Genomic DNA, 27,789 nt, shown 5'->3' with positions numbered 1-27,789 from the left:
CTCCAGTCTTCAAGGTAAAAAGGCCAGCATTTTATTAACCTTCCTGATGACTTTCTACACCTGTTTCTGGCATTTTAAAGTTCTATGTACCTGATTCCCCTAAGTCTCCCTGGACATCTACTGAATTTAACTTCATAACATCTAAAAAGTGCTTTGAACTCCCCCTTTTCGATCCAAAATGAATAACTTCGCACTTGCTTAGATTGAAGTCCATCTGCTACATTTTTGCCCATTCACCTGGTCTGTCAATGTCCCTTTGTAATTTTATGTAATCGTTTACACCGTCCACAATGCAGCCTAACTTTGTGTCATCAGCAAATTTAGGTATGATTTGCTATGCCATTATTCAAGTTGTTATTAAACAGTGTAAACAATTGAGGCCCCAACACAGGGAAACCACTCATCATAATTTGAGTGCCCCATTCTATTCTCCATAACCTGAAGGTCATCCAGAACTCAGCTGTCCATGTTTTATCTTGCAGCAAGCTTTGAATTTCGCTCCCTACACCTGCTATCCCATTGAATTTTTACCACCAATTTCCCAGCCATGTCAGTAATTTGCCCTCAATTCCACGGACTTCTACTTTAGGTAACAGCCTCAAATGCAGGACTTTATCAAAAGCCTTATAAACAACATCAATAGACATTCCCCTATCCACTACCTTAGTCACCTCTTCAAAATATTCAATGGGATAGCGAGCGTAGGGAGTGAAATTCAAAGCTTGCTGCAAGATAAAACATGGGCAGCTGAGTTTTGGATGACCTTCAGTTTCTGGAGGGTAGAATGTGGGAGACCAGCCAGGAGTGCTCTGAAATAGTCCAGTGTAAAGGTAACGAAGGCATGGATGAGAGTTCCAGTAGCTGATGATGAGCTGAGATGGCCAAAATCAAGTGGTGTCATAGAGGGGGAAATAGACCATCTTTGTTTTTTTGAAGTGTGTACTGTAGGAAATAGCAAACAGCAGTTAGCTTTGCATTAAAACTTCTTCATTTCCTCAAGGACCTTTGAGTGTGTTTTATTTTTTGTGCTCTTGTTCACCTTTTCTAGTCTTTTTGACATTGGTGGTATCTGTTGTGCCTTTGCCTGGGATTGCATTTTGAAAAATTATTTTAGCAATTAAACTTTCAAATACAATTTGCACTAGAGAAGAAAGCTGATTAGCCCAGTGCTAATTGGTATGCTCCATGTGTGCCTCCTGTTCTTTACTTTATATCACCTTATCAACACACCCTATTAGTAAGAAGGTAAATACTGGGCTGGAGTAAACCATATGACACCCAAAGCCTACTCCAACATTCAGTACCATCTGGTCCACTTTCCTATCAGCTCTCCATATCCCTTAATTGCCTGAGAAATCCAAAGCCTGCCTTTCTTTTGGCTTTAAATATATTCAGTGATGCAGTATCCACAACCTCCTTGGGCAGGGAATTCCAAATATTCACAATTCCTGGAGCGAAAGGTATGTCTCCTTGTCTTGGTACTAAATGAGCGAACCCTTATCTTGAGGATGTGCCCCCATGTTTTAGATTCCTCAGCCAGAAGAAGCAATCTGTGTTTATCCTGTCAAGCCCCTTCAGAATCTTTTTTTCCTCACAAATGCATGCATTACTTGTCTCACCCACACCTTGTGTGGTATTTTACACATTATTCCCACTCTGAATAAAGTTTTAATGCAGTAGGACCCATTGGGAGAATATGTTTGCTCCCATGCTATGCCAATTTATTGAGTTAGCATGGGGGTTTGTTCTTTAGGTCTTTTGCAAAATAACGACCCTGGACTAGTGCATATGCTTCGACTGAGCATTGCTGCCTTTGCCAGCCCAATGTGTTAATTACTGTTGCTCTGTGGTGTTTCCAACTGATCAGAATTGACGGATTCTGTGCAATCCGTTCGTAAAAGATGATAAAGTGCTGAAAGACCAAAAAAATCTGCAATCTCACTTCCTTGATTTGGAGTGGATTATGGAAGTGAGGCCACAATCACATCAGTCATGATCTTAATGAATGGCAGAGCAGGCTCAAGGGGCCAAATGGCTTGCTCCTGCTCCTAATTCATATCTGTGCCAGTTGCCAAAATAGTGGTCCCTCAGCTTGGCGGGACAGCTAAGCTGCAAGTGGCTGAGAGTAAAGCTGGACCAGACTTGATGGATAGTACCAAATTTCCCCTGGATTGAAAGTCCATCCGTGGAGGTTTGCATGGTTAATTTTTTTTCTCTCTAGTGTAAAGTTTTAAAATAATCCTTTTTTTATTAAATGAATGGTCCAGCTCAGAGTTTAACCTTGCTTTTACCCTGCTGACAGTACCTTTCATATTGTATTGGGTGGAAAGCTATTTTGAACCCCTCAGGTTAATTTTTTGTTGTTTGCAAGTAGGTACTTGGATCTTAAAATGTCTTTCTCGTAGCACTGAATTTCAGGGTTCAGGCATATGGCGGTGTTTATTTTCATGTTTAACCATGAGCCACTATGATGAAATGAGCTCTCTATATCCTGTGGCATAGTTATATTGTAGAGCTGGTTGCTGAAGTGGTTTTCCAGTACTGGCTCCTAGCCCTACCGGCTCTTCCCTGACTCTACTAAGGGCTAATATTACAAAACCAGATTTTAACTTAACTACACATGCATGCAGTGAATTTTGGAGCTGTTTTTCTGACAGGACCTTGCCCAGTGCAGTCAGTACACTTCAGTGGCATCTCTAAAAGAATAGGCACAAGCACTTCGACCATTAGTCTCACCAGCGGCCAAACAGCAGGATTATTTTCAGCAGCCAGTCCGTTTCTGTTGCATGCACAGCTGATGGTTTCTAAGCGCCTGTTTGGCAGCTGTGCATCAACTCTGGCAACATCAGCACTGTCTTGTTTACGCCATCAACTCACTGCTGGTAATGAAGGTGCCATCAATAGATTGGCAAAGTGAATGCATTGTTAGGAATTTAAATATGTGTGACTGCAGTCAGAGCTGGTGCCTTTTTTTTGTAGGGCCAGGCAATGCCTCTCCTCTGTGTAAGTACAGTAAGAAGTCTCACAACACCAGGTTAAAGTCCAACAAGTTTATTTGATAGTAAACCCACTAGCTTTTGGGGTTTGCCCCTTTGTCAGGTGAGTGGAGAGTTCTGGTCACAAACAGAGCATATAAAGGCACACACAGTTTACAAAATACTGATTAGAATGTGAGTTTGTGTTTACCTAGTCCAACGCCAGCATCTCCACATCTCTCTAAGTTCCAGAGTAGTGAGCTGAGAGGCAGACATGCCCTTATTTAATCTGTGCAGATAGTTCCAGCCTATACAGACCTGATAGTCGGGCAAAGAGAAGGTCCTCAGCTTGATTACTGGCCTGTGCTGGCTTAGCTGATCAGAGCCAGGCAGCAGCAAGTGACAGTTGGCCTCAGCCTTCATAGTTTTGGGAACATTCATCTTGCACATGGCTGCAGTGATTTCTGGTGCGTGTTCTCTTTCACTATGAGCTCAACATTAGATTCTGTTGTCGCTTTTTCACAGATGTAAATGATTTGCATGTAAGGAATGGCTGCTTTTGTCAGGGTTGGGGGTGGGGGTGGGAAGTGTGGACTGTTCAGCAGCTGAAGTCTGCTTTTACAGGGTTGATTTGGGAAGATGGCTGGGTGATGAAAAAAGAAAATGAGTAAAATGTGATGGAAGTGATCCTGATATTTGTATCTTCTGTTAATTCCTGGTGTTAGTACTGCTGTAGCTTATGAATGAGACCATCTGGGATAGAACAGCTCAAACTCCTGTCAGAGCTGTGGTTACTTCATAATTATAGGTTGTGGTACAATATGATCGTTGTGGCATGTCTATTTTGGACAAGCAGACTATAGATATTTCCCTTTTGGCTTGTTTTTTTAAACAAGTGTAATTATGCATTTGTCTATACCTGTGGACATTGATATTGGTGTTGTACTTAGCTGTAATAATCATCTAGTCTTCAGGAAAAACGCCCATAATTGCAGTAAAAAAACCCCTCAAATGTGGCATCCTTTGATCCACTTCAGATGTAAAATCATAGCCTGTTGAGGGAGAGTTGCCACCTGCTGTCAATGGAAGCATGGAGTTGATGTGTGGGACTGACTTCCTGTTTTTGCATTGCAGAAACCATGAGCCAGCACCCAATGGCAAAACACTTGTGCTTTCCTATGCCATTGAAACCTGTGCTTGCTTACTGTGGAAAGTGGCCAACAGAAGGAACCCTCTTGGCTACACGTGTGGTGTAAAAATGCCAGTGGCTTATGTCAGTCTTGTAGGTGTTGACCTACTGTTGCAATACTTCTTATTGCTTGAATGAAAAGTGCTGTTAAATTCAGAGCATTGATTGTGCCATGACATTTACAATTGGTTGCTAAAGCCTTTAACCTGGCCTCCCAAACTTCAGTTGTAAAGATTTCTGAGGAACTGCATGTTTGCAATTTTTTTGGACTACTTGGTGCTGGCTATGGAAAGGGTTATTTGGTGGTTTTGGAAGTTTTCCTTAGGGAGCTTGCAGTAATTAGTCACTCTTTAAATATTGGCTTCCAAATGCTTTTTTTTGAGTCCTATTAGGGTGGCGTCTGGAATCTCTACTTCAGTGCTCTCCTTTCTCCTCCCGCTCACAAAGCACTCCAAGCAAGGCTCGGTTTGTTCAGATAAAATGCAGTTGGGAAAGTAAATCACACATTTAACTGTTTTGCTTATACTTGTCTTTTCCACCTCCAAATTGCCTCCAACATTGATGCCATCAGTGACATACCCGCAACTATCAACACCTCACTTTGATGTTACACAGCTCTCTCCAGGCAGAACCTAAGTTTGGAAGGACAGAAACTGTGCTGCTGAGTGTTGTTCACAGTTTTAATGCACAGAGGCACATGAACTGTTCACACTGTCTACAAGTTTTACTGAAAATCTAGCTACATTAGGAATGTGTATGATAAGAGTCTAATGTTACCAATGAACAATCATACAAGATAAAATGTGTTCAAAGCTTCTCAATGTTTCAGCGTGTAGGATACTGTATTAATGAAACTTGTGGACTAGCTGTTTGGTCGTACGATACTTTTTGCCTTGTACTCGTTGGAACACCTAAAAAATGAACTAATTGTAAAGGGACAGTAATTTATACTGCATGTGAATAGAATACCGATTTGTTGGCTAGCAGACTATTCTTTAGTCAAGCCCATTTGCCCAATCAGTACTCTTTGTGCAGTATAAATTGTTGCTCCCTTGCTGTTGGATTATCTTGCGTAGCTTTTCTGATGAGTGTAAGATGAAAAACTTTGATACTATGTCTTTTTAACATGAAACTCATTTTTTTTCTCTTTGTGAAGCTTTTTGATATTGTGTTGCTTATTTTACAAATAAAGAACAGCTTGCATTTCAGGTACCTTTTATGATCTCCTAAATATTTTAGGAGTACAGTCACTTGTTGCAATCCAACAGCCAAGTTGTGCACAGCAAGGCTCCATAGATAGCAATGTGAGCAAATAACCTGGTTTAATGATGTTTGGTGAAGGATAAATACCAGACGGAACAATAGGGAGAACTCCCTTACTTCCCTCTAAAATAGAACAGTGGTATTGAGTGTTCTTGGCCTCTTTTTTTTTCCCCCCTTAAAGTCTGACATCTCTGTTTGATGTTTTCTTTGGTTGGGACAAGAATTACTTTGTCAGTTTTGGGAGTGCAAAGCCAATAGGCAAGGATATAAATGATAATTTGCCTCCACTAATTATTTTCCTCAGTGCAAGTTTTATATGTCAAACATTAATCACATTTTCCTTTGGTTCACTATTTGATTTCAAAATCGTTAGTGCAGACACTCCAATCTGGATTATTCGTAACAGCTTCCATTCACGTAGTTTAAATCCTTCCCTATTTCTGTTTCATGTTTGTTTAAGTTGCTGCATTGATATCACTGTCTTTCTGTAAAGAAACTATAGAACCCCTACAGTGCCGAAGGAGGCCATTTGGCCCATCGAGTCTACACTGATGACAATCTCACTTGGGCTCCACCCCTGCAACCCCACATATTTACCTGGCTAATTCCTCTGACCGATGCATCTCTGGACATTAAGGGACAGTTTAACATGGCCATGGCACCTAACTTGCACATCTTTGGGCTTCATTAACGTCACAAAGTATTGTGGTGTTACCTAGATTTATATAAATACTTGTTCATCACATTCTCATTGATAAGCATGCTAATGTACATAAACAGTCTCCAGTCTGAACCTATAACAAAATAAAAATTGAGCTAGTCCTGACTACTTGCTAAGAATTGAGACCCAGTGAAGTTTGTGCCCTATGTAAAAAGTTCTCTAAATCTCTCAAATTGGAACATAATATGAGTTGAGATTGTATGACAGTATACTGAATTTATGGCAGCCCAGTGCTTTCTAACATGAGCCTGGAAAGATTTCTTTTCAGTTTGAAACCTTATGTTTGGTGGAATGTTTCCCTTAAACTTTAACAAGTGATTATTTTGGGCTCATGCTGATTGAAATATAGACTTGAAAGGTTGCGACATGCACTGGAGTTTCAGGTGCAGTTTTGATTGAGATGTGGCTTTTGTGAGCCTTGATTTTGGCTGGAGTAATTCCCAACTGTTCAGCTCCTTGTGAAAGTGTGAATGATCTCTTCGGAAATAAATGGTGACTGATCACAGCCTGACTGCCAATTATTTCTAATCTTTGGATTATTCTGTGGTTAAGAAAGATTGTGCAGTCATTCCCGTGAGGATAATGGGTTGATCCAGACAACAAATAGACAATGTACTCATCGACTCATTTTTGAGTTTAATCTTGCTGTAGTGAGTTTTGACATGGCTGCACTTGCTGTGCTAAGGAGGGGACTGGGCCTCATTTTCGAGTATCTGTAACTATTTGTTTATGCAACAAAGTAGCTTGTTACTTAGGTATTAACAGTACCGAGGATGGCACTGCAGTCACAGGCCAGATCTGGCATGAATGGGAGTTTTCTTGCAGGATATTTCTTTTCTTTCCCTTTGTGATGACACCTCGGATTACTAGTTCTTATTGAGTCTAATTCATAGGAATGATGAATTGTGCAGATACTCACATCAAGGAATGCCTGAACTGTGTGGGAAGACATCCATTGTCTCACTGTCCCATTTTAAAGTCATTTAAAGGGTTGAGGTGCAATTTGAAGGTATGCGTATACGCACACTTGAGTACATAGTTATCCAGAAGATGCATTTACATTTGGGTGTTGCCTGTCTGTGAGCACTTGATTGCAGTGAACCATATTGCTGTTGAAGATTGCAGGTCCCTTTCCCTGTTTGGTTTGCAGTGACTGGCACTGATCAAGGCAGCAATGGGAATTCTGAAGTTGTGCATGGTGCATTCATAATTTGGGAGTGGGAGGGATATTGGGAAGAATTGAGATTTGTGCTATTACTTCTTGGTGGATAACTCGATGTTTTCTTCCTGGAATCGTGGGAACGAATGCTCACGTGGACAGTTAACACTCGCAAAGCTGACCATAACACTGTTGTGAATTAGACTGGCTTTAATATTCGATCCTCATTCCCAACGTGGCATGTTTCCATAGTTATAAATACTGATTATGGCTGACAAGCATTTTTTTTCAAAAAGCACTGTTGTAGATTGAGTGTTGAAAAGCTTGATTGGGTGTGCTGGAAACTTGTGTTCTCATCTACTTGTCACCAGCATGTTTGAAAGATCAAGTTATTTGATTTTTTTATGTAACAGATTTGTGTGGATAGCATTGGGGCATTGTAGTCTTGCTTTATTGGAAGCTAGAGTTGTTTATGTGACTGTAATCCAGCCTCTGAAATAAATGCTGGCTACTTTTTAAAAAAATACTCTTCACCGTTGCCTAGGAGTGACTTCACGGCATTACTCATCGAAAGTTGTTGTTTGGAGCATTAACCGCAGGAATTTTAATCCTATAAAAGAATTAAATAGTTCCATTTATGGTGATTGAAGGAAATGTGTAGGGGCGATTGAAGCCCTCAGTTTTGCCCCTGGGAAGTAAATTTTGACATGTACCAGCCTAATCTTGACGGTAAATTTGAGAGAACTGAGCCTGCCCCATTCTGCTTTTATCTTCAAACTGAGCAAAATTTTTTTTTAAAGGCAGAAGCCATCGACTCACTATGCACAGATTTTTCTGTTTCTTGAGGAGTTGCAGGATATTCTGGGGAACTTTGAGTTTAACACTTGAACTTCGATTGGATTTTTGCCTTTGCGTCTCCTTTGTTAACAGCATGGACTGCAGCATATCCAAGGAACTAAAGAGCAGTAGGATTAAGATAAACTTCATGCACACGTTCTAAATGTAGGCAAAACATGAAGAGAATTAAACAGCATCTGGAAAGATAAATTAACATTGAGGGCAAAATGTGTAAACTGTTTCCTCTTCCCACCCTAGCCCCAAGCATCAGTAAGCACTTCTGTTTTGGTATTTGCAGATCGTGCAGGCTGAAAGAATCAATGAAGAATTCTCTTCCTTTTGGGCTGTCCCAGACCATGTTACATCTATCGACTTCACGTATAACTGTACAATCCAAGTTAAACTCCAGTGGATGTTCACATTTTTTAGTCACATCTGTAACTAGTGGAAGATTGTGTGCTTGGAAGCATGGTAATTTGATGAGATCATAAGTCATCAGCTTGACATATCCAGTTGCTGCTTCTGTCTTTGCAGCCTGTGGGTTCTGTGCTGTAGACTGAGGACTGTCCCTAATTTTGAGCTATTGGAAAGTTGTCCAGAATTTCCTGATGCCAAATTCTTAAGCATCAGCCTGGAGAATTGATTTTGTCAGCTGACCCCTGTGAAGGGTCCACAGCAACAGTATCACGGTGATAGCAGGGTTTGAAAGGCTTCAGTTGTGAGGAAAAGTTTGAGAAATTAGCTTTGTTCTCCAGGAAGTAGATATTAAAGGGAGTTTTAATAGAACTGTTAAAAATCATGAAGGGAGGAACCATTTCCATTGTCGGAGGATTAGCAACAGAAGGCACAGAATTCAGGTAATTGGCAAAAGCAGCAGAGACGATATGCAGAAAGTTTTGATCTTACATAGCGTATTGTGATTTGACAAGTACGATCTGAAAGCATGGTGGAGACAGATTCAGTACTAACTTTCAAAAGGAAATTGAATTACTATTTAAAGGAGAATTTTTTGGGGCTATGGGGAAAGAGCGGGGGAGTAGGGCTAATTCAGACATGATGGGTTAAATGGCCTCCTGTGCTATATCTTTCTGATTTTTTAAAAAAATCAGATCTTTTGCCCCCTTACTGTTAGCAAACCTCTGGCCATTTCTTTCTGGCATTTTGTCGCTCCATTCAAGAGTTTTAGTCTTAAATTCTTTTTACCTTGTTTCTTTTCATTAGTGCTATCATAACCAGTTGATTTAAGCGCTTTTTTTTTACTGTCAGTGCCCATTGAAAATTTTATTTTTACTTTTCTCATGTTCTGTTTTCTGGACAGCTGGGTAGAGCTTTGGTTTCCGTGCATGTGTTATTTTATAAATGACTGTTGCAAATGTGCTGGATATCTGGATAGTTCAGATTCCATTCCTGCTCTTTGTCGGCTAATACTTAGTTTCCATGACATAAGTGACCAATATTCCTTACCGTTCCTATTTCTAGTAGAATACTGCATAAGATTGTTCACTGTGCAATGCCATAGAACAGCGACTTTTCTGTGCAGAAGGAGGCCATTTGAATTTTTGATGTTGTGTTTAGTCTCGCATCCTTGCTTTCTGTCTGCAATTCTCTAAATTGCTCACTCACAAGTACTCGTCCAATTCCCTTTTTAAAATTACTCAGGGAATCTAATTCCATCATCTTTTCAGGTCGTGCTCCACATCTTGACAGCCCTGTTTGAAAGTTTGTTTCCTCATCTCTTGCCTCGATCAGTTGCCAGAGATCTTGAATCAGTGATCTCTGGTTATTGATCCACTTGCCTGAGGGATAATTTATCTCCTTCAAAACTCCTGTAAAGCATGACAATGTATAGTGCCTCGTCCTTTAAAGGAAATTGCTGCAGTAAGATGATTTAATCTCAATTAACAAAAAATGCAGTGAATTGAAAGGGTTAGATTCATCATATGAAGTTTTTACAGAACAGGTGCTGGTGCCCTGCTGGCCTGTGAAGCTGCATTGTTTGTGTGAGTATGGTACACGTTTACTGGTGGAGGTAACTGCACTTTGTGACTGGGTTGAAACTATAATTGTAGTTCAAAATATGGAGTATTTGAGAATTCTACTTTACTTCCCTGCTTCCCCAGCATTGTTCTCGCCAGCCTCTGATTTTTCTGTTCATCCAGAACTTCAAAGTGATGAATAATCAAATGCATATTTCCTGGTTGTGCTATAATCTTGCTTGGCCATCATTCCCATTCTCCTATTGCTAGTGCAGTGAATTTAGAATCCCTCATTCTCTTCGCGCTCTGACACACTGTAGACCTCTCTTTTGCTGCCTTGCCCTATTATCTTGAACCCCTTCCCTTTGATCCTCCACCTGTCTCCCAGCCTTTTTGTTCACTTAGCTCCATTGTTTTCCCATCATGGCTCTGCCCCTGTTCCTCATGCATGATAAAAATGAGAAAGTGCTGGAAATACTCAGCAGGTCAAGCGATATCTGTGGAGAGAGAAACAGAATTAAAATTTCAGCCCTGTGGCCTAATACCAGAACTATACAGCTGTCTGCAGCAGAGTGTGACAGCCCTTTGCCTCCTGTGAAACATTTTGCTGATTGGGCATATTGCCACATCATTTATTTTGAAATTAGATCGTGTAATTATGTGGGTTCAAGTAACTCATTTTTGAGAATCTTGCGTTGATTTCTTGAAAAATTTAAACGAGTTTAGTCACTGTTGCTCTTGAGAAATAAATGGCTAGCTGATGCATAAACTGCCTTAACTTATCTGGCTACCCAATGAACCTGAATGAAGAAGTTGAAGTGAAATTTGTACTGTAATATGTGTGAACTTAAGTTAAAACCTTGAACACACACACAAGACAACCATAGCAATGCCAGAGTTGGCTTGCAGTGAAAAAGCATTGCCTAATAATGAAACTAAAAATCTAGCTATTCTACTCAATATTTATTGATATAGCTTTTTGTTGAGCTGTGTGTTGCAGTGCAGATACAGGACTAAAGGCTCAGCCAGGACTCTGTTGCTGAAAAGATATAGCTCTGATGGCTTTGCACCTACTGTTGTTTCATACACAGTTTACATTGGTGTAAGGATTGCAAGTATAAAATTTACTGATGTTCATGAAATTTTACAATATAAAGTTTTAACATGTGCAAAGGTGTATTGATATTCTAAGAAGTGCATGATTCCTGTTCATCCTTAGAAACCAATCTTACATGAGCAACATATCAAACACCCCAAAATCCAAGAACAAAGTAGCATCAATATGTTCCAAAAATGTGAAGAATGCTCATCCACCTGAAAGGAACTGGAGGTGTGTGTTGCGGGGGTGGGGGGTGTTGCTGTGGAGTGTGGCGCAGTGGTTAGCACTGCTGCTTCTCAGCAGCAGGAACTGGGTTCGATTCTGGCCTTGGGTGACTGTGTGGAATTTTGTGGGTTTCCTCCAGATGCTCTGGTTTCCTCCCACAGTCCTCAAAATGTGCGGGCTTGATGGATTGGCCATGCTAAATTATCCCTCAAGTGCCTCAAGGTACGTAAATTAGGGGAATTACATGGGGTTACAGGGACAGGGCCTGGGTGAGATGCTATGTTGGGGAGTCAGTGCAGATCCATTGAGCCGAATGGCCTCCTGCACGGGGGATTCTATGAACTGATTGAAAAATTGCACCACCACAAATTTCTCTTCCTTTCTACCTCCCCTCTCTCTCTCTCTCTTTCTCCCAGTGGCAGTGCAAACTTAACATAGAATCAGAAAATATATTTCTGAACACTGGGACGAAGCAAAGTGTGGCATAATATTTGTTTTGTTGCAGAGAAAGGATTTTTTAAACTACCATTTTCTTGTAATTTTAAGTGTTACTTCAATTAGAAAGTAGGCAGACTGAAGTTGCATTTAATTGTTGAAAGATCCCTGCTACCTTTCCAGCAGTAATCTTGCAGAAGTGGGGTTACCAGCATGATCCAGAGACTGAGTCAGCTGAGAGAAAGATTCAGACTGTTGTTGAAAGTCGGTTTCTCTCAATCAGTCATATCCTGTTTTTCATGCAAATTGTGGTGTATTGTAGCTTTTAAAATCAGTGAAAACCTAACTATCTGAAACTTTAAAACGGCTAAATCTGTTGTAGTTAGAGATTGGGTGATGCCCATTTGGCAGTTTCTATTTAACTTGAACAACAATAATTGATAGCTAACTTTCAAGTAACTGAGTAGAAAGTTAGCCACAGGTATTTGTTCATCTGATCAGTTTGATCTGATCAGAAATCATTTTGCTGCTGTCAACATGCGTCTTTATGTTTTGAGTCCAGAGTGGATGGGAAAGATGGTTGCAAATGTTTTATTTTTGCGTGGAGTAAAATTCACTTCAGCTCGGAAAAGCCAAGAGAAAGGCAACAACATACCTCCTTGTTGCAAGCAAACAGTGTAGGGAAGAATTGTGAAATTCAGAAATGAATCGAAGACCACAAGAATCTAGAGGATCAAGGAGAAACATGGGGCTGAACAGTTTTACTGGGAAGCTGCGTAATAGCTTCTTTGAAGAATAAAGCAGAATATTTTGCTGAAAATCAGGCTTCCTAGCTATTTAGTTTGTAATTCATGGTGCAGGCTTTTTCATAAATTCCACAATAAAGCCCTGCCCACTGAGGAGATTCTGTGATGATTACTCACTCTTCTTTTTTCATGACTGAGAATTGCTGGTTGCATCATACCAACCACCACAGCTTCTCCGCAGCACCAGTCCCTCTGCTTCTCCGAGCTGCCAAGTTAATTGAGACCCTTGTAGTGGGGATTAATTTGTGTGCATCACGTAGGTATTTAACTCCTAGCTTGATGAACTGATTAGTTGGGATCTTTTTAAAATAACACTGGTCAGGCGAAGCAGATGCTTTAAGCTGTTTGTTTTCTTTAGAGTGGAGACTGCAGGATGAAGAGGAGAGCAACAGACAGAGGAGCCGGTGAATCCTCAGCACGATCCAAGACACTCTGTACAGGGATCTCCGGAAGCAACAGCAAAAGGGCTGGGCCATTTATCTTGGGTGAGTTTGTTCAGTTGCAGATCTCAGAGATTACAAATTGTAGCCATAAATTTATGTTCTTTTTGGCACTTCTCTGCTCTGAACTTGTATTGGATTCAGTTTCAGAGGCAGTCTTTATGCCTTGCTATTTGCTGTTTTGCATGAACAAACCAGAACGGCGAGTGTTAACAGATTAATCCAGATATGTGGCATATTCCAGCCCAGCCCAATCATGTCTTCCTTTGGCGTGGACAACTTCATGTGGCTTGAATGTGATCAGGAGTAGGCCCTTGGGCTACTCCTCTCCCTTCACTTCCTTCCATTGACACTGAGGCTATTAAAAGTATTTGTGTGAGATCAGTTATGCAAAGAAATCAAGCCTGGGACCTTTGGTTGCTGTGGCTGGCACACCAAGTTCGATGACCAACTGACCATCAGTGGAGCTAATTAGCTCTATGATCTCAGTGTACAGACTGAAGGAAAAAACTGACCAGAGCTGCTCCTGAACATTAGAGCAACTCTGTTTAAAAACTCCTGACAATGCACTCAGCTGTGTTCTAATACCTTGCCAACACTCGATGTCCAGAATCCTGAGAAGTGGACATTCAGCTGAGGTGCTTGCAGGACAGCGGAGGTAATTTTTAATTGATGTGAGGAATGGAGAATTGCTTTGACTGGTCTTTCTTCCCAAAGTGAAGGATTTGGTACTTTGGGTAAATGAATGCAGATCATTTTGAGGATGTGTTCTAGATGGGAATCATCTATTATGATTTTAGGAATTCAAATTATATTTTGCAAAAAAGAGGGAGTGTGATTTCCCGAAGCTTGACTTGTTAAGGCAGGGAGTAGCTGAGCCATACCAGTTTGATCCTGTGTCTGGGTGGATTCTGTGTAGATTAACAGACCTCTACTTGGGTTGTAGTAGAAATGTTAGAACTAATTTCAGAGTCCATGGGTTAAGAAGGGGAGATAAAATGATCTAGGGTTTCTGCTTCCATTGGTTATCCAATAAATTCTGCTGAAAGTACTGATTGCTGACAGGATTAAGGTTGGATATCATGCACTGTTGAGCGGCTTGCCAACACTGAGGCTCATAGAAAATTCAGGTGCAGGGCCAGCGCGTGTGAATCTCTCTGTGCCTCCAACAACGGAGAAGAAAAGAGAATTTACTCTGATTCAATAATTACTTGAGCGCTTATTAGTTTGTTTTATATTTCAAGGAATATTTGAAATTAAGTCTACTAGCTTTGCTGTGTCTTAAAAGGGATTGGAAAGTAGGCTTTATCCTCCAGCAGGACTTGTCAGCTGCATGTTTTTATGGCTTTTTAGTGACTCAAAGACGATTAGTCATTCTCTGAGCTGTTCCCAGCGGCACTTATTACACCAAATAACCTTGATTTTTAAAATGAGTAAGACGTCCTACGCATTGGGGAAGTCTTTTATGTAATTGTGAGTTAGTCATAGGCCTTCCACTATATTGAAAGGAATCTCTGGGGTGTGCGTTTTCTTTTTAAAGCGGTTTTATTTCTCTTGGTTAGGTCCTCGTTTGGGAAATTCGCCTGTACAGAGCATTGTTCAGTGTCTGGCAAGAAAAGATGGAACGGATGACTTCTATCAATTAAAAGTGAGTGAAGAAAGCCTCCTAACAGGTCTTAAAATGTCTGTTGCGTGGAAGAACAAGTGTGCTTGTATGCGTCCAATTATAAACATTGCCACCACGTAATAAAAATAATCCAAAGCACCATTGTTACTAAGATATCAATGTATCATAATTGTAGGCATATGAAAATTTTCAGCCTACGTCCACCTGAACTCTGGAAAAACACCCAGCAGCTCAATCAAAGGTGCTACCCTTGCAAATGTATCCAAGGAGACAATTTTCAAGATGAAATACTAGTCAGAGGTTTGTTGCTGATGTTGGTATTTCTGGGGGCAATTTCAAGTGCAGATTAAGTCTTTTTTAACAGGTAAATGTAGCGTGTTAAATGAGCCTAGTGAGAGCTGGGTTCGAGGCCATTTTGATCTCCTTTTGTTGACATGCTTTTAGAATCCCTACCTAGAAGAGGTGGTGATTGGATACCATCCTTGAACCACATGGTATTTATTTATCCCTATGTACCAGCAAATAAGAACATAAGAACATAAGAAATAGGAGCAGGAGTAGGCCATCTAGCCCTTCGAGCCTGCCCCGCCATTCAATAAGATCATGGCTGATCTGTTGTGGCTCAGTTCCACTTTCCCGCCCTCTCCCCATAACCCTTAATCCCCTCTCTTATCAAGAACCCATCAACCCGCTTCTTAAAAATATTTAGCGAGGCAGCCTCCACCACTTCAACGGGCAGAGAATTCCAGAGATTCACCACCCTTTGAGTGAAGAAGTTCCTCCTCAACTCCGTTCTAAACCGCCTCCCCTTTATCTTGAGGCTGTGCCCCCTAGTCCTACTGTCTTTTTTGAGCGGGAAGAGTCTCTCCACCTCTATCCTATCCATCCCATTCATCATCTTATACGTCTCAATGAGATCTCCCCTCATTCTTCTAAACTCTAACGAGTACAAGCCCAGTTTATTCAGCCTCTCCTCATAGCTCAATCCCCTCAACTCCGGTATCAGCCTAGTAAACCTCCTCTGCACTCCCTCCAGGGCCAAAATATCCTTGCGCAGGTGCGGCGCCCAAAACTGCACACAGTACTCCAGCTGCGGCCTCACCAATGCCCTATACAGCTGCAGCAAGACCTCCCTACTTTTATATTCAGTCCCCCTCGCTATGAAGGCCAGCATCCCATTCGCCTTCCTGACCACCTGCTGCACCTGCAAGCTGGGTTTTTGCGACTCATGCACAAGGACCCCGAGGTCCCTCTGCACCGTCGCCTGCTGCAGTTTTTCGCCCCGTAAGTAATAGTCCTTCCTACCATTCTTCCTACCAAAGTGGACCACCTCACACTTGCCAACATTAAATTCCATTTGCCATTTCCTGGCCCATTCGCCCAGCCTATCTAGATCCTTCTGCAGACTCTCCACACCCTCCGCACAATTTGCCTTTCCCCCAATCTTGGTGTCATCAGCAAATTTCGACACCCTACACTCGGTTCCCTCCTCCAGATCATCTATATAAATGGTAAATAGCTGAGGCCCCAGCACCGACCCCTGGGGCACCCCACTAGTCACCAACCGCCAATCCGAATAGCACCCATTGACCCCCACTCTCTACCTCCTATTTGACAACCAATCCTCTATCCACGCTAACACCCTACCCCCAACTCCATGTCCCCTGACCTTCTGCAATAACCTCTTGTGAGGTACCTTGTCAAACGCCTTCTGAAAATCCAGAAAGACCACATCCACCGGCTCTCCTCTATCCACTGCCCTAGACACATCCTCATAGAACTCCAGTAAATTTGTCAGACACGACTTCCAAATCTGTCTCGTTCATTTGTGAATAATATTATTATATGCAGTTATTGCATGGCTGTTGTTTCGTTTCTTCGTCCTTGCCCCAAATCATGAAAAATATGCTCCGGAAGAGTTGATTGAGTTCAGCTTTGGTTCTTCTTTGCTGCCATGGTCCAGGTCCTCATGGTCTGAGTGGCTGTGGAGGTGACCAGAGTGCTACTTGCTTCAGAATAAACAAATGCAGAGTTCCTTGGGGAACTGTAAATGTGATATTGACATTATAAAACATAGAATGATTTGGGTTCCAACAATCGCTCTTCTGAACGGTGGTAAGAATTGGGCTGTGCTGTTTTTAATTTCTCTCCTTTCCATTACTGAGGAGGAGACGGTGGCCTAGTGAGAACATCACTGGACTAGTAATCTAGAGCTATTGCTTTGAGGACACGGTTTCAAATCCCACCATGGCATCTGTTGGGATTTAAATCCAATCCATAAAAAAATCTGGAATTAGAAGTTAGTCTATTTTATGATGGTCGTAAAAATCCATCTGATTCAATCATGTTCCACAGAGAAGGAAATCTGCCGCCCTTACCCAGTCTGGCCTACATGTGACCTCAAACCCACAGCAATACTCCCTCCCTTCTGAAATCGCTGAGTAAGCCCCATGATCGAGGGCAATTAGGGAAGGGCAACAAACACTGACCGTGCCATTGATGCCTAAATCCCATGAAAGGATAGCCTGCTCTGTTTTATTTAACTATAAGATTTAAGAGAATCTAACTAAAATAGCCAAATGTGGTGACAGGTCTGAAAGGATAAATGTATAGAACATTTAAATGCATGATTGTAGGTGGGCAGAAAAACTGCATGAGATTCTGGATTTTATTTAAAAGATATAAAAATGTGATAAATCTGCATGCAATGCAGAACTATTGAAAAGGTGCACTTCTCCATTGTGGAAAAGCTAGGACTAGTCACTAGAAAAAAATCAAATGTTTTAAGAGAATGACTAAGATTATTTCTGTTGGATGCTGACTCTCTAACCAGGCAGAAATTTGGGATTGGAAGTATGAAAACTGAGATCAGACTATTTCTTTTCTATGTAAAGGGGTAATTAGTTATTTGAGAGTGAAAATATTTAAAGGGCCTGGGTAGAAGAGAGGAACAATGGGGTCAGAACAAGTAGTTTCAATGCAGAGCTGGCATACACACAATGAAATATATTGCGTGGTGAATTTGTGATTGATAGCTTGGAAAACATTTGTTGAAGTTTTTCACTAAGAATCAGTGAGGAACTTATCTGCTTTTTATGTTAGTACTTCAGTGTCTTAATTGCATCTGATTGGAAAACAGACATTAAAGTGAAAAGAAGTACTGCTGTGAATAATTATTTCAATACCGACTCTTGCCCCTGCCACATTTTTAGATTCTCACACTTGAAGATAGAGGTGAGAGAATGGAAACTCAGGAAGAAAGACAAGGAAAGATGCTGTTGCATACAGAATACTCACTCCTGTCCTTGCTTCCCAATCAAGATGGAGTGGTGCATCACCATGGTCTCTTTCAGGTAACTATGTTAAAGCACATTACTCAAAAACATTCTTCCCGTAGTGTCTATTACCTTATTTCCTGCAAGTTATTTCTCTCATTAAACTTGCATTTATTTTACAAAGCTCACCATGGGTATCAAATATTTAAAGTTAAACCTGTAATTTTAATCTATCAGGAGGACAACATTTAATCTGGGTTGGTCCCTGAAATAATGAAAGGCACACATCCTTATGGACCTAATCAAGGAATCTTCCCACTTGGACAATCCTTGGGGCACGCAGGTGTTCAGCTGACTACCTGCCTGCCATTCGGAGAGAGCCTCAGAGCAGCTGCAGTTGATTTGAATTTTCTTCTTCCTCCTTGGTTTCTGCTTGGCACTTGGAAATACTTGCATAAACATGAGGCAGTATAAGGTAGTGCTGGCAACAAGGCTGCATCAAAAACCTACTTCAAAAATCAAATGTTTGCAGCTTTGTGCTACTTTAATATCTTCATTTAACCACAGATAGCAAAGGTACTCTAAATCCAGTTGTGAACAATACAGTGAGAGTCCAATTTATGCAACTTGGGGATCTGAAATTTATTCTGATTTATGGCTCCTTTATAAGTTGTGAAAACCAGTGTGTTTCAGATCAATGTGGGAGGGGAATGGGTATTTTAAAGTAGGATTTATTGCCAAGAGACTAATATTAATGTGTTTAGCAAATTCGATGCACTCTGAAGAATTTGAGCAAATTGTGGTGTTTGTAACAAGTTGTCAAATATAATGCTATTTTATATTCACAAGTGTTATCAAGATGTTGTGAAACATGGATTGTACTCATAAACTGCAGTGTACATGTTGCCTCAAAAGATGTTCTGAGTCTGTGTCTTCTCTTCTGCAGGATAGGGCTGTAGTAGAGGAGTTTGAATCCAGCAAGCTTGTATGGCGGATGAAGAAAAGGATCTGTTTAGTTCTGGACTGCCTCTGTGCCCACGACTTTAGTGACAAAACTGCAGATCTGATCAATCTACAACATTATGTCATCAAAGAGAAGAGGCTCAGTGAGCGTGAAACGATTGCAATATTCTATGATGTGGTACGGGTAGTGGAAGCTTTGCATAAGGTGAAAGGATTTTGTATTTAATTATCTTTTACTTAAGATTGGGCTGATGGGCATGCAACAAATTCTATTTAGGCTTGAATAAATGTAGATGAAAGCCACTTCTTCCTTGCCCCTGTAGTGTGCATTAGCGCCAACCTAAGAAAATAAGGTCCATTGGGACGATGCACTGCAAGCTCCTGTGACTTTAAAGGAATAATTCCATTAAAATCACAGAACCTAGAATACCTGTGATTTGAAAACAGAAGCACTGGAGTCTGTCTCAATGCTCAGAGATTACTGTTGATCAGTGCTTTGACCTTGATCCATATCTCTCAATACCCATAACTACTAAAAATCTATCAGTTTTCAATTAGATCATACCTGTACTAGACCAGTTCACCTGACCTAGTTTCCAACTGCATTCTGAACTTCCTTGATATACTTCTCTTCAATGTATGGCTTGGTAGATCATTCACTGACCTATTTTCTTTTGAAGAGACATTGATTATGTTTCAATATGTGCAATGGGTATTCAAAGGGGGAGCAAATACTGTAACTAAGAGCAGCTACAGTTCTGAAGGCATATTGTGTTTAATCTGTCTACACTTTCCTTAATTGTCAATTTGTTTTTCCCTTTTTCACCAATGCAAGAGGATCAGCATTGATGTAAACTTATCCACAAGTAACTTAAACAGTGCAAATGTGTAATGTGAACTTATCTGCTGATCTACCTGTTACTTCTTTATGGAGGTCATGAGGGTAGGAATTCCTTTGGTTATGTGTAGTAACATGATAAATATGTTTCTGCAGATGCCGAGTTTAGAAATCATCTATGTTGTATAGAGTCTGTTGGACCAGCCTGACATTATAAGATCAAAAATTATCTCGTCTTGTTCTTAGCTGTAATTCGCGATGCAACTAGTGAAACCTGGTTTTTGAAAGTATTTTTGATGCTGTCTAGTTTGAGATCACCTTTGGCACACGATGAACTTTCGTAAATTAGTTTTTAATTTCAACTTCACTGTCTGCCTTGGGAAAACTGCTTAATTAGAAAATCTATTTTTTTCCCCCCTCTGCAGAAGAACATTGTGCACAGAGACCTGAAGCTGGGGAACATGGTGCTAAATAAAAGGTAACTTGAAACTGATTAACTGTTAGTTACTGAATCTGTTTTGTTAATACTTGGCTCATCAGGTTGAGGGATATGAGTGCAGGGGGAGTGGAACACTTGGTGTGGCCGCTCATTGTAAGTATCAAGCACTCCCAGATCTGATGTAGCTCAGTGAGTCTAAACTCCCCAGACTGTACTTGTATTCCTTGACTCAAAGCTCTGAAGAGTGCCTGTCTCTTGCACCATTATTTTTTTTTCTTTTCTCACACCAGCCACCTGTGGCCTTTCTGTGATTGCCAGTTGCCAGATAAAGATATTTTTGTGTTGTGGCCCCAGTGTTTGGACTGAGGCAACTGAAAAGTCCATCCTCCAGAGGTAACGAGCAGTAGACAGAAGGAGACTTTTATCACATGAGGCTGAGCTGGGTGTGAACCCAGATGCAAAAATGAAATCCCAGTGTCAAACGCAATTCATTAACCTAACCTCGTTGCTCTTTACTCATTAGAGCTGTTTCTGCAAAGCAGCCAGTTGCGACCAGTTTGGCTTGAGTCAGCCAGGCAGCATTAGTAAGTCACCACTTGGCAACATAATGAGTCTTGATATTTGTGCTGTAAATATTGAACTTGGAAACACCAATTCATGCGACCATTCTATGTGTTGATGTACGTAACTGAAGAAATTCATGGGTTGCGAAGGCAATCCTGGAAATCTACAATAATAGCTTCAAATACTGGTCAGTGGCTGCCTGAAAGGAAACTAACATTTTTATTATTTCATTTAAAACATCTGTCTCTCTTTTGTCTTGTGTTCTCACTTCCTACTTGATGCCCTCATAAAATCCATATCGCGCAGGAGGAGGCCATTTAGCCCATCCAGCCTTCATCAGCAACAATCCCACCTACATCCTATCCCTGTAACCTGATACATTTATCCTGTTCATCCCCCAGTCACTAAGGGGCAATTTAGCGTGGCCAGTCCAGCTAACTACACATCTTTGGAGTGTGGGAGGAAACTGGGGCACTGGAAGGAAACCCACACAGACACGGGGAAAATGTGCAAATTCCACACACTGACCCAAGGTTGAAATTGAATCCAGGTCCCTAGTGCTGTGAGACCACTGTGCCATCATGCTGCACAAAAATCTATGCATATGTTCTTACCAAAGGGAAAAGATTGTAATGATTGGTATTCGCTGCTAGTTGCTTGTGTGTGTCAGCAACTTAACCAAAAAAGCCTCTTCAGCTCAACAAATATGAATGACTTTATTCTTATATTGGGATTGATGTTTGATTTGCCCTGGCACCATAATCCCTTTCCTCTTGCTGCCCTTTTCTTACCATCTCCATATCCAAACTCTTTGTTTGGCTGGAATGTGGATGCAAAAAAAAACTGTAGTCAACAATGTTGCATTGCTTGCTAAATCCTTGAAAAGAGCAGTTTAATTACAGTCTTCAAGCCTCATCAATTCAAGTTGGAAATATCTGAACATTAATAGAAAAGCTCATGACCGTTGTACCTTCAGCGCTGCATACCATTCATCACTGCACAATTCAGAATCACATCTTAATTTGCTGACAATTTTGAAAAGATTGAAAACAAGTTGTTGCACTTGGGTTGCATTTAAGTTGCTGTACTGGTGAAGTTTCAGTAACTTAGAAACCATGGAAAATTACAGCTCAGAAACAGGCCTTTTGGCCCTCCTTGTTTGTGTCGAACCATTTTTTGCCTAGTCCCACTGACTTGCACTTGGACCATATTCCTCCACACCCCTCTCATCCATGAACCCATCCAAGGTTCTCTTAAATATTAAAAGTGACCCCGTATTTACCACTTCATCTGGCAGTTCATTCCACACTCCCAGCACTCTCTGCGTGAAGAAGCCCCCTCCCAATGTTCCCTTTAAACTTTTCTCCTTTCACCCTTAACCCATGCCCACTGGTTTTTTTTTTCTCCTCTAGCCTCAGTGGAAAAAACCTGCTTGCATTCACTATCTATACCCATCAAAATCTTATACAACTCTATCAAATCTCCTCTCATTCTTCTACGCTGCAGGGAATGAAGTCCTAACCTATTCAATTTCTCTCTGTAACTCAGCTTCTCAAGTCCTGGCAACATCCTTGTGAACCTTCTCTGCACTCTTTCAGCCTTATTTACATCCTTCCTGTAACTAGGTGACCAAAGCTGTGCATAATACTCTAAATTCGGCCTCACCAATGCTATATACAACGGTACCATAACAGTCCAACTTCTGTACCTGACACTCCGATTTATAAAGGCCAATGTACCAAAAGCACTCTTTACAATCCTATCCACCTGTGACATCACTTTTAGGGAATTCTGTACTTGTATTTCCAGATCCCTCTGTTCAACTGCACTCTTCAGAGTCCTACCATTTAACCTGTACGTTCTACTTCGGTTTGTCTTTCCAAAGTGCAATATCTCACACTTGTCTGCATTAAATTCCATTTGCCATTTTTCAGCCTATTCTTCTAGTTGATCCAAATCCCTTTGCAAGCTTTGAAAACCTTCCTCACTGTCCACTACACCTTCAATCTTTGTATCATCAGCACATTTGCTGATCCAGTTTACCACATTATCATCCAGATCATTGATATAGATGACAAACAGCAATGGACCCAACACCGATCCCTGCGACATACCCCTAGTCACAGGCCTCCACTCAGAGAAGCAATCCTCCACAACCACTCTCTGGCTTCTTCCATTGAGCCAGTGTCTAATCCAATTTATTACCTCCCCATGTATGCCTGTGGAATGAGCTGCCGGATAAAGTGGTAAATGCGGGGTCACTTGGAGTGATAACCTCATTAAATTCATCAAGGAGCAGATGTTTTGGAGTTGTTGCTAACTAGTGTACCAGTGTTGTTGAGCTTTTTAAAATTTGCTCATGGGTTGTGGGAATTGCTGGCTAGGCCAATGTTTATTGCCCATCACTAACTACCCTTGAGAGAGTGATGGTGAGCTGCCTACTTGAATCACTGCAGTCCATGTGGTGTAGGTACACCCATAGTGCTGGTAGGGAGGGAGTTCCAGGATTTGGATTCAACAACAGCGAAGGAATAGCAAAATAGTTCCAAATTGGACTGGTGTCTGATCTGGTTGGGGAACCTTCTGGTGATGGTGTTTCCATATGTTACTGCCCTTGTCCTTCTAGATGGTAGAGGTCACGGGTTTGGAAGGTGCTGCCAAAGGAACAGTGGTGAATTGCTGCATCATATCTTGTAAGTGTTTCACCCTGCGTGTCAGTGGTGGAGGAAGTGAATGTCAAAGGTGGTGGATGGGGTGCCAAACAAATGAACTGCTTTTTCTTGAATGGTGTTGACCACCTTGAATGTTGTTGGAGCCGCACTCACCCAGGCAATTGGGCAGCACGCCATCAAACACCAGACGTGTGTCTTATGGACAAACCTTGAGGAGTCAGGAGGTGAGTTACTTTCCATAGAATTCTGAGTTTCTGACCTGCTCTTGTAACTACATTATTTATATGGCTAATCCAGTTCAGTTGCTGGCCAATTATAATGTCCAGGCTGTTGATAGTGGGGGTTTCAGCAATGATAATGCCATTGAATGCCGAGCAGTGATGGTTAGATTTTCTCCAGTTGGAGATGGTCATTGTCTGGTACTTGTGTGGTGTGGATGTTACCTGTCACTTACTTACCCAAGCCTGAATATTGTCCAGATCTTGCTGCATATGGACAAAGCTACTTCAGTGCTTGAGGAATTCTGAATAGTGTTAAAATTATGCAATCGTCAGAGAGTGTCCCCACTTCTGACCTTGTGATGAAGGGGAGGTCATTGATGAAGCGCTGAAGATGCTTGTGCCTCGTACCTGCCCTTAAGAAATTCCTGCACCAATGTCCAGGGACTGAGAAGATTGACTTCCAATAACCATCTCCATCATCTTTTGCTATTTGTGCGTGTTAGTCCATGTTTTGTGCTCTCCAATCCTGTATGCAAATTTGCCTCCCACTTGGTTTCCCTCCCTGTTCTTTATATATGTACACACACTTCTGTAAATCTTCCATTCCAAGGAAAACCAGCTTTGTGGCTAAAATTAAAGAAAAAAATGAACTCTCTTTGTGGGTTTTTAAATCTATAAATGTCCTGCCTTTGAAAAACCACGGCATTACTGCCCACAATAGGCTGCATAATGGAGGCTAATACTGCTGTACTACTCTGATGTTTGAGGGACTCTCCATTAGTGAGCATGCACTCAACAGTTTTGTAGAATGTCAGTGGGTCATGAGAGTTTTCTATAAAAGCATGAAGAGAACAGCTTCTAGTCTTCTGTAGAATCCACACTCACCACCATAATCATTTTGATTAACAAGTAGAAGGAATATTCGTGTTTGTGAGGTTTTGTGATTTAAATGAGCCATTTGCATGTTGTAATGCAGCACATCCTTGCCTGCAGCCAGGATTTTGTAGGCTGTTTCTTCTGCAGAAGAAGATCAGAGCTCAGCCTGCTGGGAAGTCACTCTAATACTGCAACAGTATGTGGTGTTACTGTTGGACTTGTACTGTTTAGTGTGATTGCACCAGCTAAAGCTTTTAGACATAGCTTTAGAGAGGGATTGCGATTATGATTTTTAAGTCATCACTAGGCAATGTTGATATCGTACTTGTCTAAACGGTATCAGCTCATTTCTTGAGATGTTGATTTTCATTTGTTCCAAGTATCAAAAATTGTGGTAAAAGTCTTTCCAGTTCAAATAATTTTTCTAATTTTTCATCCTTTTACACCTGATATATTGTATGTGTGACCTTTACAGATGAGGTAGTGAACAAGAGTGCTGATATACAAGAGAGCTTTGCCATTGTTTGCAGAGATAAATCACAAGATTAATGCAGATTCTAGGATATCTACTGCTGGGCAAGTAATTTTGCTCTTTAAGCCAAGCAATTTGTGTTTATAAACAAAATAATTAGTTATTGTACTAGAAACTGTGAATGGCAGGGGGGGCAGGGCCAGGAAATGCAGCAAATGATTCAAAACACATTGACTTTGGCGGGACTGGAAGATCCCAGTGGTGGAAGAGCTGCAAAATTCTGTGCTTTGTATGTATACGTTGTAACACTGCACCAGCTGCTCAATTCCATAATTGTAGGTTGTCACCTACACCATCCTTTTGGACCAACGTTTAAATCTGATCTTCTGCGAATCTTCATCAGTCTCCATTGTAGAGAAACTATCCTGTACCGCGCTGAATTGCTGTTTGTGTCTGTCAGACAGGAGGAAAAGAAAAGATGAAACAAGCAAAAGTAACCTTGGTATTTAATTAGAGTTAGGGTTAGGACTTGCAGTTAATGACTGTTGGAAAATTTTCAGGTTTTATTATTTTCCTTTGTGTTGGTATAGCCATGAAGCCTGCCTTAAGATCTCTAGTCATGCTTGTAGACAGCAAGCTGAAATCAACCAGGTTCAGCTTGGGACTGAAAGTGTCCTGTGTAACATATATGCAAGTCCTTAAGTCAGACTGGGAGATGCTTTTCCCTCCTTTTCTGCTTAACCATGGGATGGACATATGTTTTCAACTTGCAAGTTTTGCCGTTCCATCGACAAGAAAACCTTTTGAAGCTGGCTTAAAGAGACTATAGGCCAGAAATTTTGAGTTTTTTTTAATATGATCTGAACTACTGAACAGAGGACTGGAGGGTAGCAAATGTGGTACCGCTGTTCAAAAAAGGTAGTAGGGATAACCCTGGAAATTATAGACCGGTGAGTTTGACATCGGTGGTAGGGAAATTAATGGAAAAAATACTTAGGGGTAGGATGTATGAGCATTTGGAGTGTTGCGATCTGATTAGGGATACGCAACATGGCTTTGTTAGAGGGAGGTCTTGCCTTAAGAATCTGGTGGAATTCTTTGAGGAGGTGACAAAAACGGTTGACGATGGGAGAGCCGTTGATGTCATCTATATGGATTTCAGTAAGGCGTTTGACAAAGTCCCTCATGGTAGGCTGGTAGAAAAGGTTAAGGCGCATGGGATACGAGGCCAGGTAGCTAGGTGGATTGAGAACTGGCTGGGTAATAGGAGACAGAGGGTAGTTGTGGAGGGGACCTTGTCGGGCTGGAGGCCAGTGACCAGTGGTGTGCCACAGGGCTCAGTACTGGGACCTCCTCTTTGTAGTATACATAAATGACTTGGAAGAGAGTGTAGGTGGTGTGATCAGCAAGTTTGCTGATGACACCAAGATGGCAGGGTTGGCGGGTACTGAACTGGATTGTCAGGTGATACAACAGGATATAGATAGGTTGGTGCATTGGGCAGATAGGTGGCAGATGGAATTTAATCCTGACAAATGCCAGGTGATGTATTTTGGAAGGAATAATGCAGAGAGGAGCTATGTGATAAAAGGTAGACAGATTAGGAGTATAGACATACAGAGGGACCTGGGAGTGCAGGTTCACAAATCCATGAAGGTTGTGTCACAAGTGGAGAAGGTTGTTAGGAAGGCTTATGGAATGTTAGCCTTTATAGGAAGGGGTATAGAGTATAAAAGCTGCCGTCTAATGCTTCAGTTGTACAGAACGTTGGTTAGACCGCATTTGGAGTACTGCGTCCAGTTCTGGTCACCTTACTACCGGAAGGACGTGGAGTCTCTGGAAAGGGTGCAAAGGAGGTTTACCAGGATGTTGCCTGGCATGGAGGGGCTGGGTTACGAGGAAAGGTTGGAGAAACTGGGACTATTCCCCTTGGAAAGACGGAGATTGAGGGGGGACATGATAGAGGTATATAAGATACTGAAGGGAATAGATAGAGTTAATAGTGAGAGACTGCTCCCAAGACTGGGTACAAACACGAGAGGTATGATTTAAGGGTGAGGGGGGAGAGGTATAATTTGGAAGTGAGAGGAAGGTTCTTTACGCAGAGAGTTGTGGGGGTATGGAACGCGCTACCGAGTAGGGTGGTGGAGGCAGGAACGTTGGACTCGTTTAAGGTTCAGTTAGATAGACACATGAGTGAAACGAGGATGGAGGGTTATGGTAGGGGCTATTAAATAAGGTTAGAACCTCGGGAGACACCAGAAAAGCAGGCTTGTAAGATTAACGTTTTTGTCTTTTTATTTCGCAGGTGGAGGTCCACCTCGTGTCAAACGAGGGGCATGCACACGGTGGGTTGTGCGTGGGCTGCTCTTGGAAGTTCCGGGAGTGGCCTAGTACTTTGTGTCGGTGTGTGTGCTTGATCCTGGACCGGTAGACGGGCGCCGCAACAGCTCGGTGACTAGCACTGCTAGCTGTGCAGATACATGGATTTGGGCCTGTGTCTGTGGGAGTTTGCGCATTCTCCCTGTGGTTGCGTGGGTTTCCTCCGGGCGCTCTGGTTTCCTCCCACACCCCAAAGATGTGCTCTTAGGCTGATTGGTTTTACCAAATTGACACTATTCTCCCCTGAATCTGGCTAAGTTAGGGGTTCCATTCGTAGACATGCAGGGTAGAATAGGTGTAGGGTGATGCGGCGGCGTGGGCTCGTTGGGCCGAAG

The 27,789-nt window shown here is 41.6% G+C and overlaps 1 protein-coding gene across 5 annotated transcripts in view; it reads left to right on the top strand.

Moving 5' to 3' along the window:
- stk40 (serine/threonine kinase 40) overlaps nt 1-27,789 on the top strand; it is a 71,680-nt gene that overhangs the window by 10,239 nt on the left and 33,652 nt on the right. For 3 of the 5 annotated variants that reach the window (XM_080211180.1, XM_080211178.1, XM_080211182.1), the window contains exons 2-6: nt 13,044-13,170; nt 14,688-14,773; nt 17,965-18,105; nt 18,974-19,195; nt 20,254-20,306. In XM_080211180.1, coding sequence (XP_080067306.1) covers nt 13,059-13,170; nt 14,688-14,773; nt 17,965-18,105; nt 18,974-19,195; nt 20,254-20,306 — 614 coding nt within the window. In that variant the 5' untranslated portion in view covers nt 13,044-13,058. Of the gene's footprint in view, nt 1-10,104; nt 10,145-11,366; nt 11,451-13,043; nt 13,171-14,687; nt 14,774-17,964; nt 18,106-18,973; nt 19,196-20,253; nt 20,307-27,789 lie in introns of those variants that run through there. The other 2 variants (XM_080211179.1, XM_080211181.1) reach the window with 2 other exon arrangements.

This window comes from Carcharhinus amblyrhynchos, chromosome 24 (genome assembly GCF_965287045.1).
Source record: "Carcharhinus amblyrhynchos chromosome 24, sCarAmb.v2.hapA, whole genome shotgun sequence".
In the NCBI taxonomy this organism is placed as follows: domain Eukaryota; kingdom Metazoa; phylum Chordata; class Chondrichthyes; order Carcharhiniformes; family Carcharhinidae; genus Carcharhinus; species Carcharhinus amblyrhynchos.
Note: the sequence above shows the minus strand (reverse complement) of the source record. Positions and strands in the feature narration are given on the sequence as shown.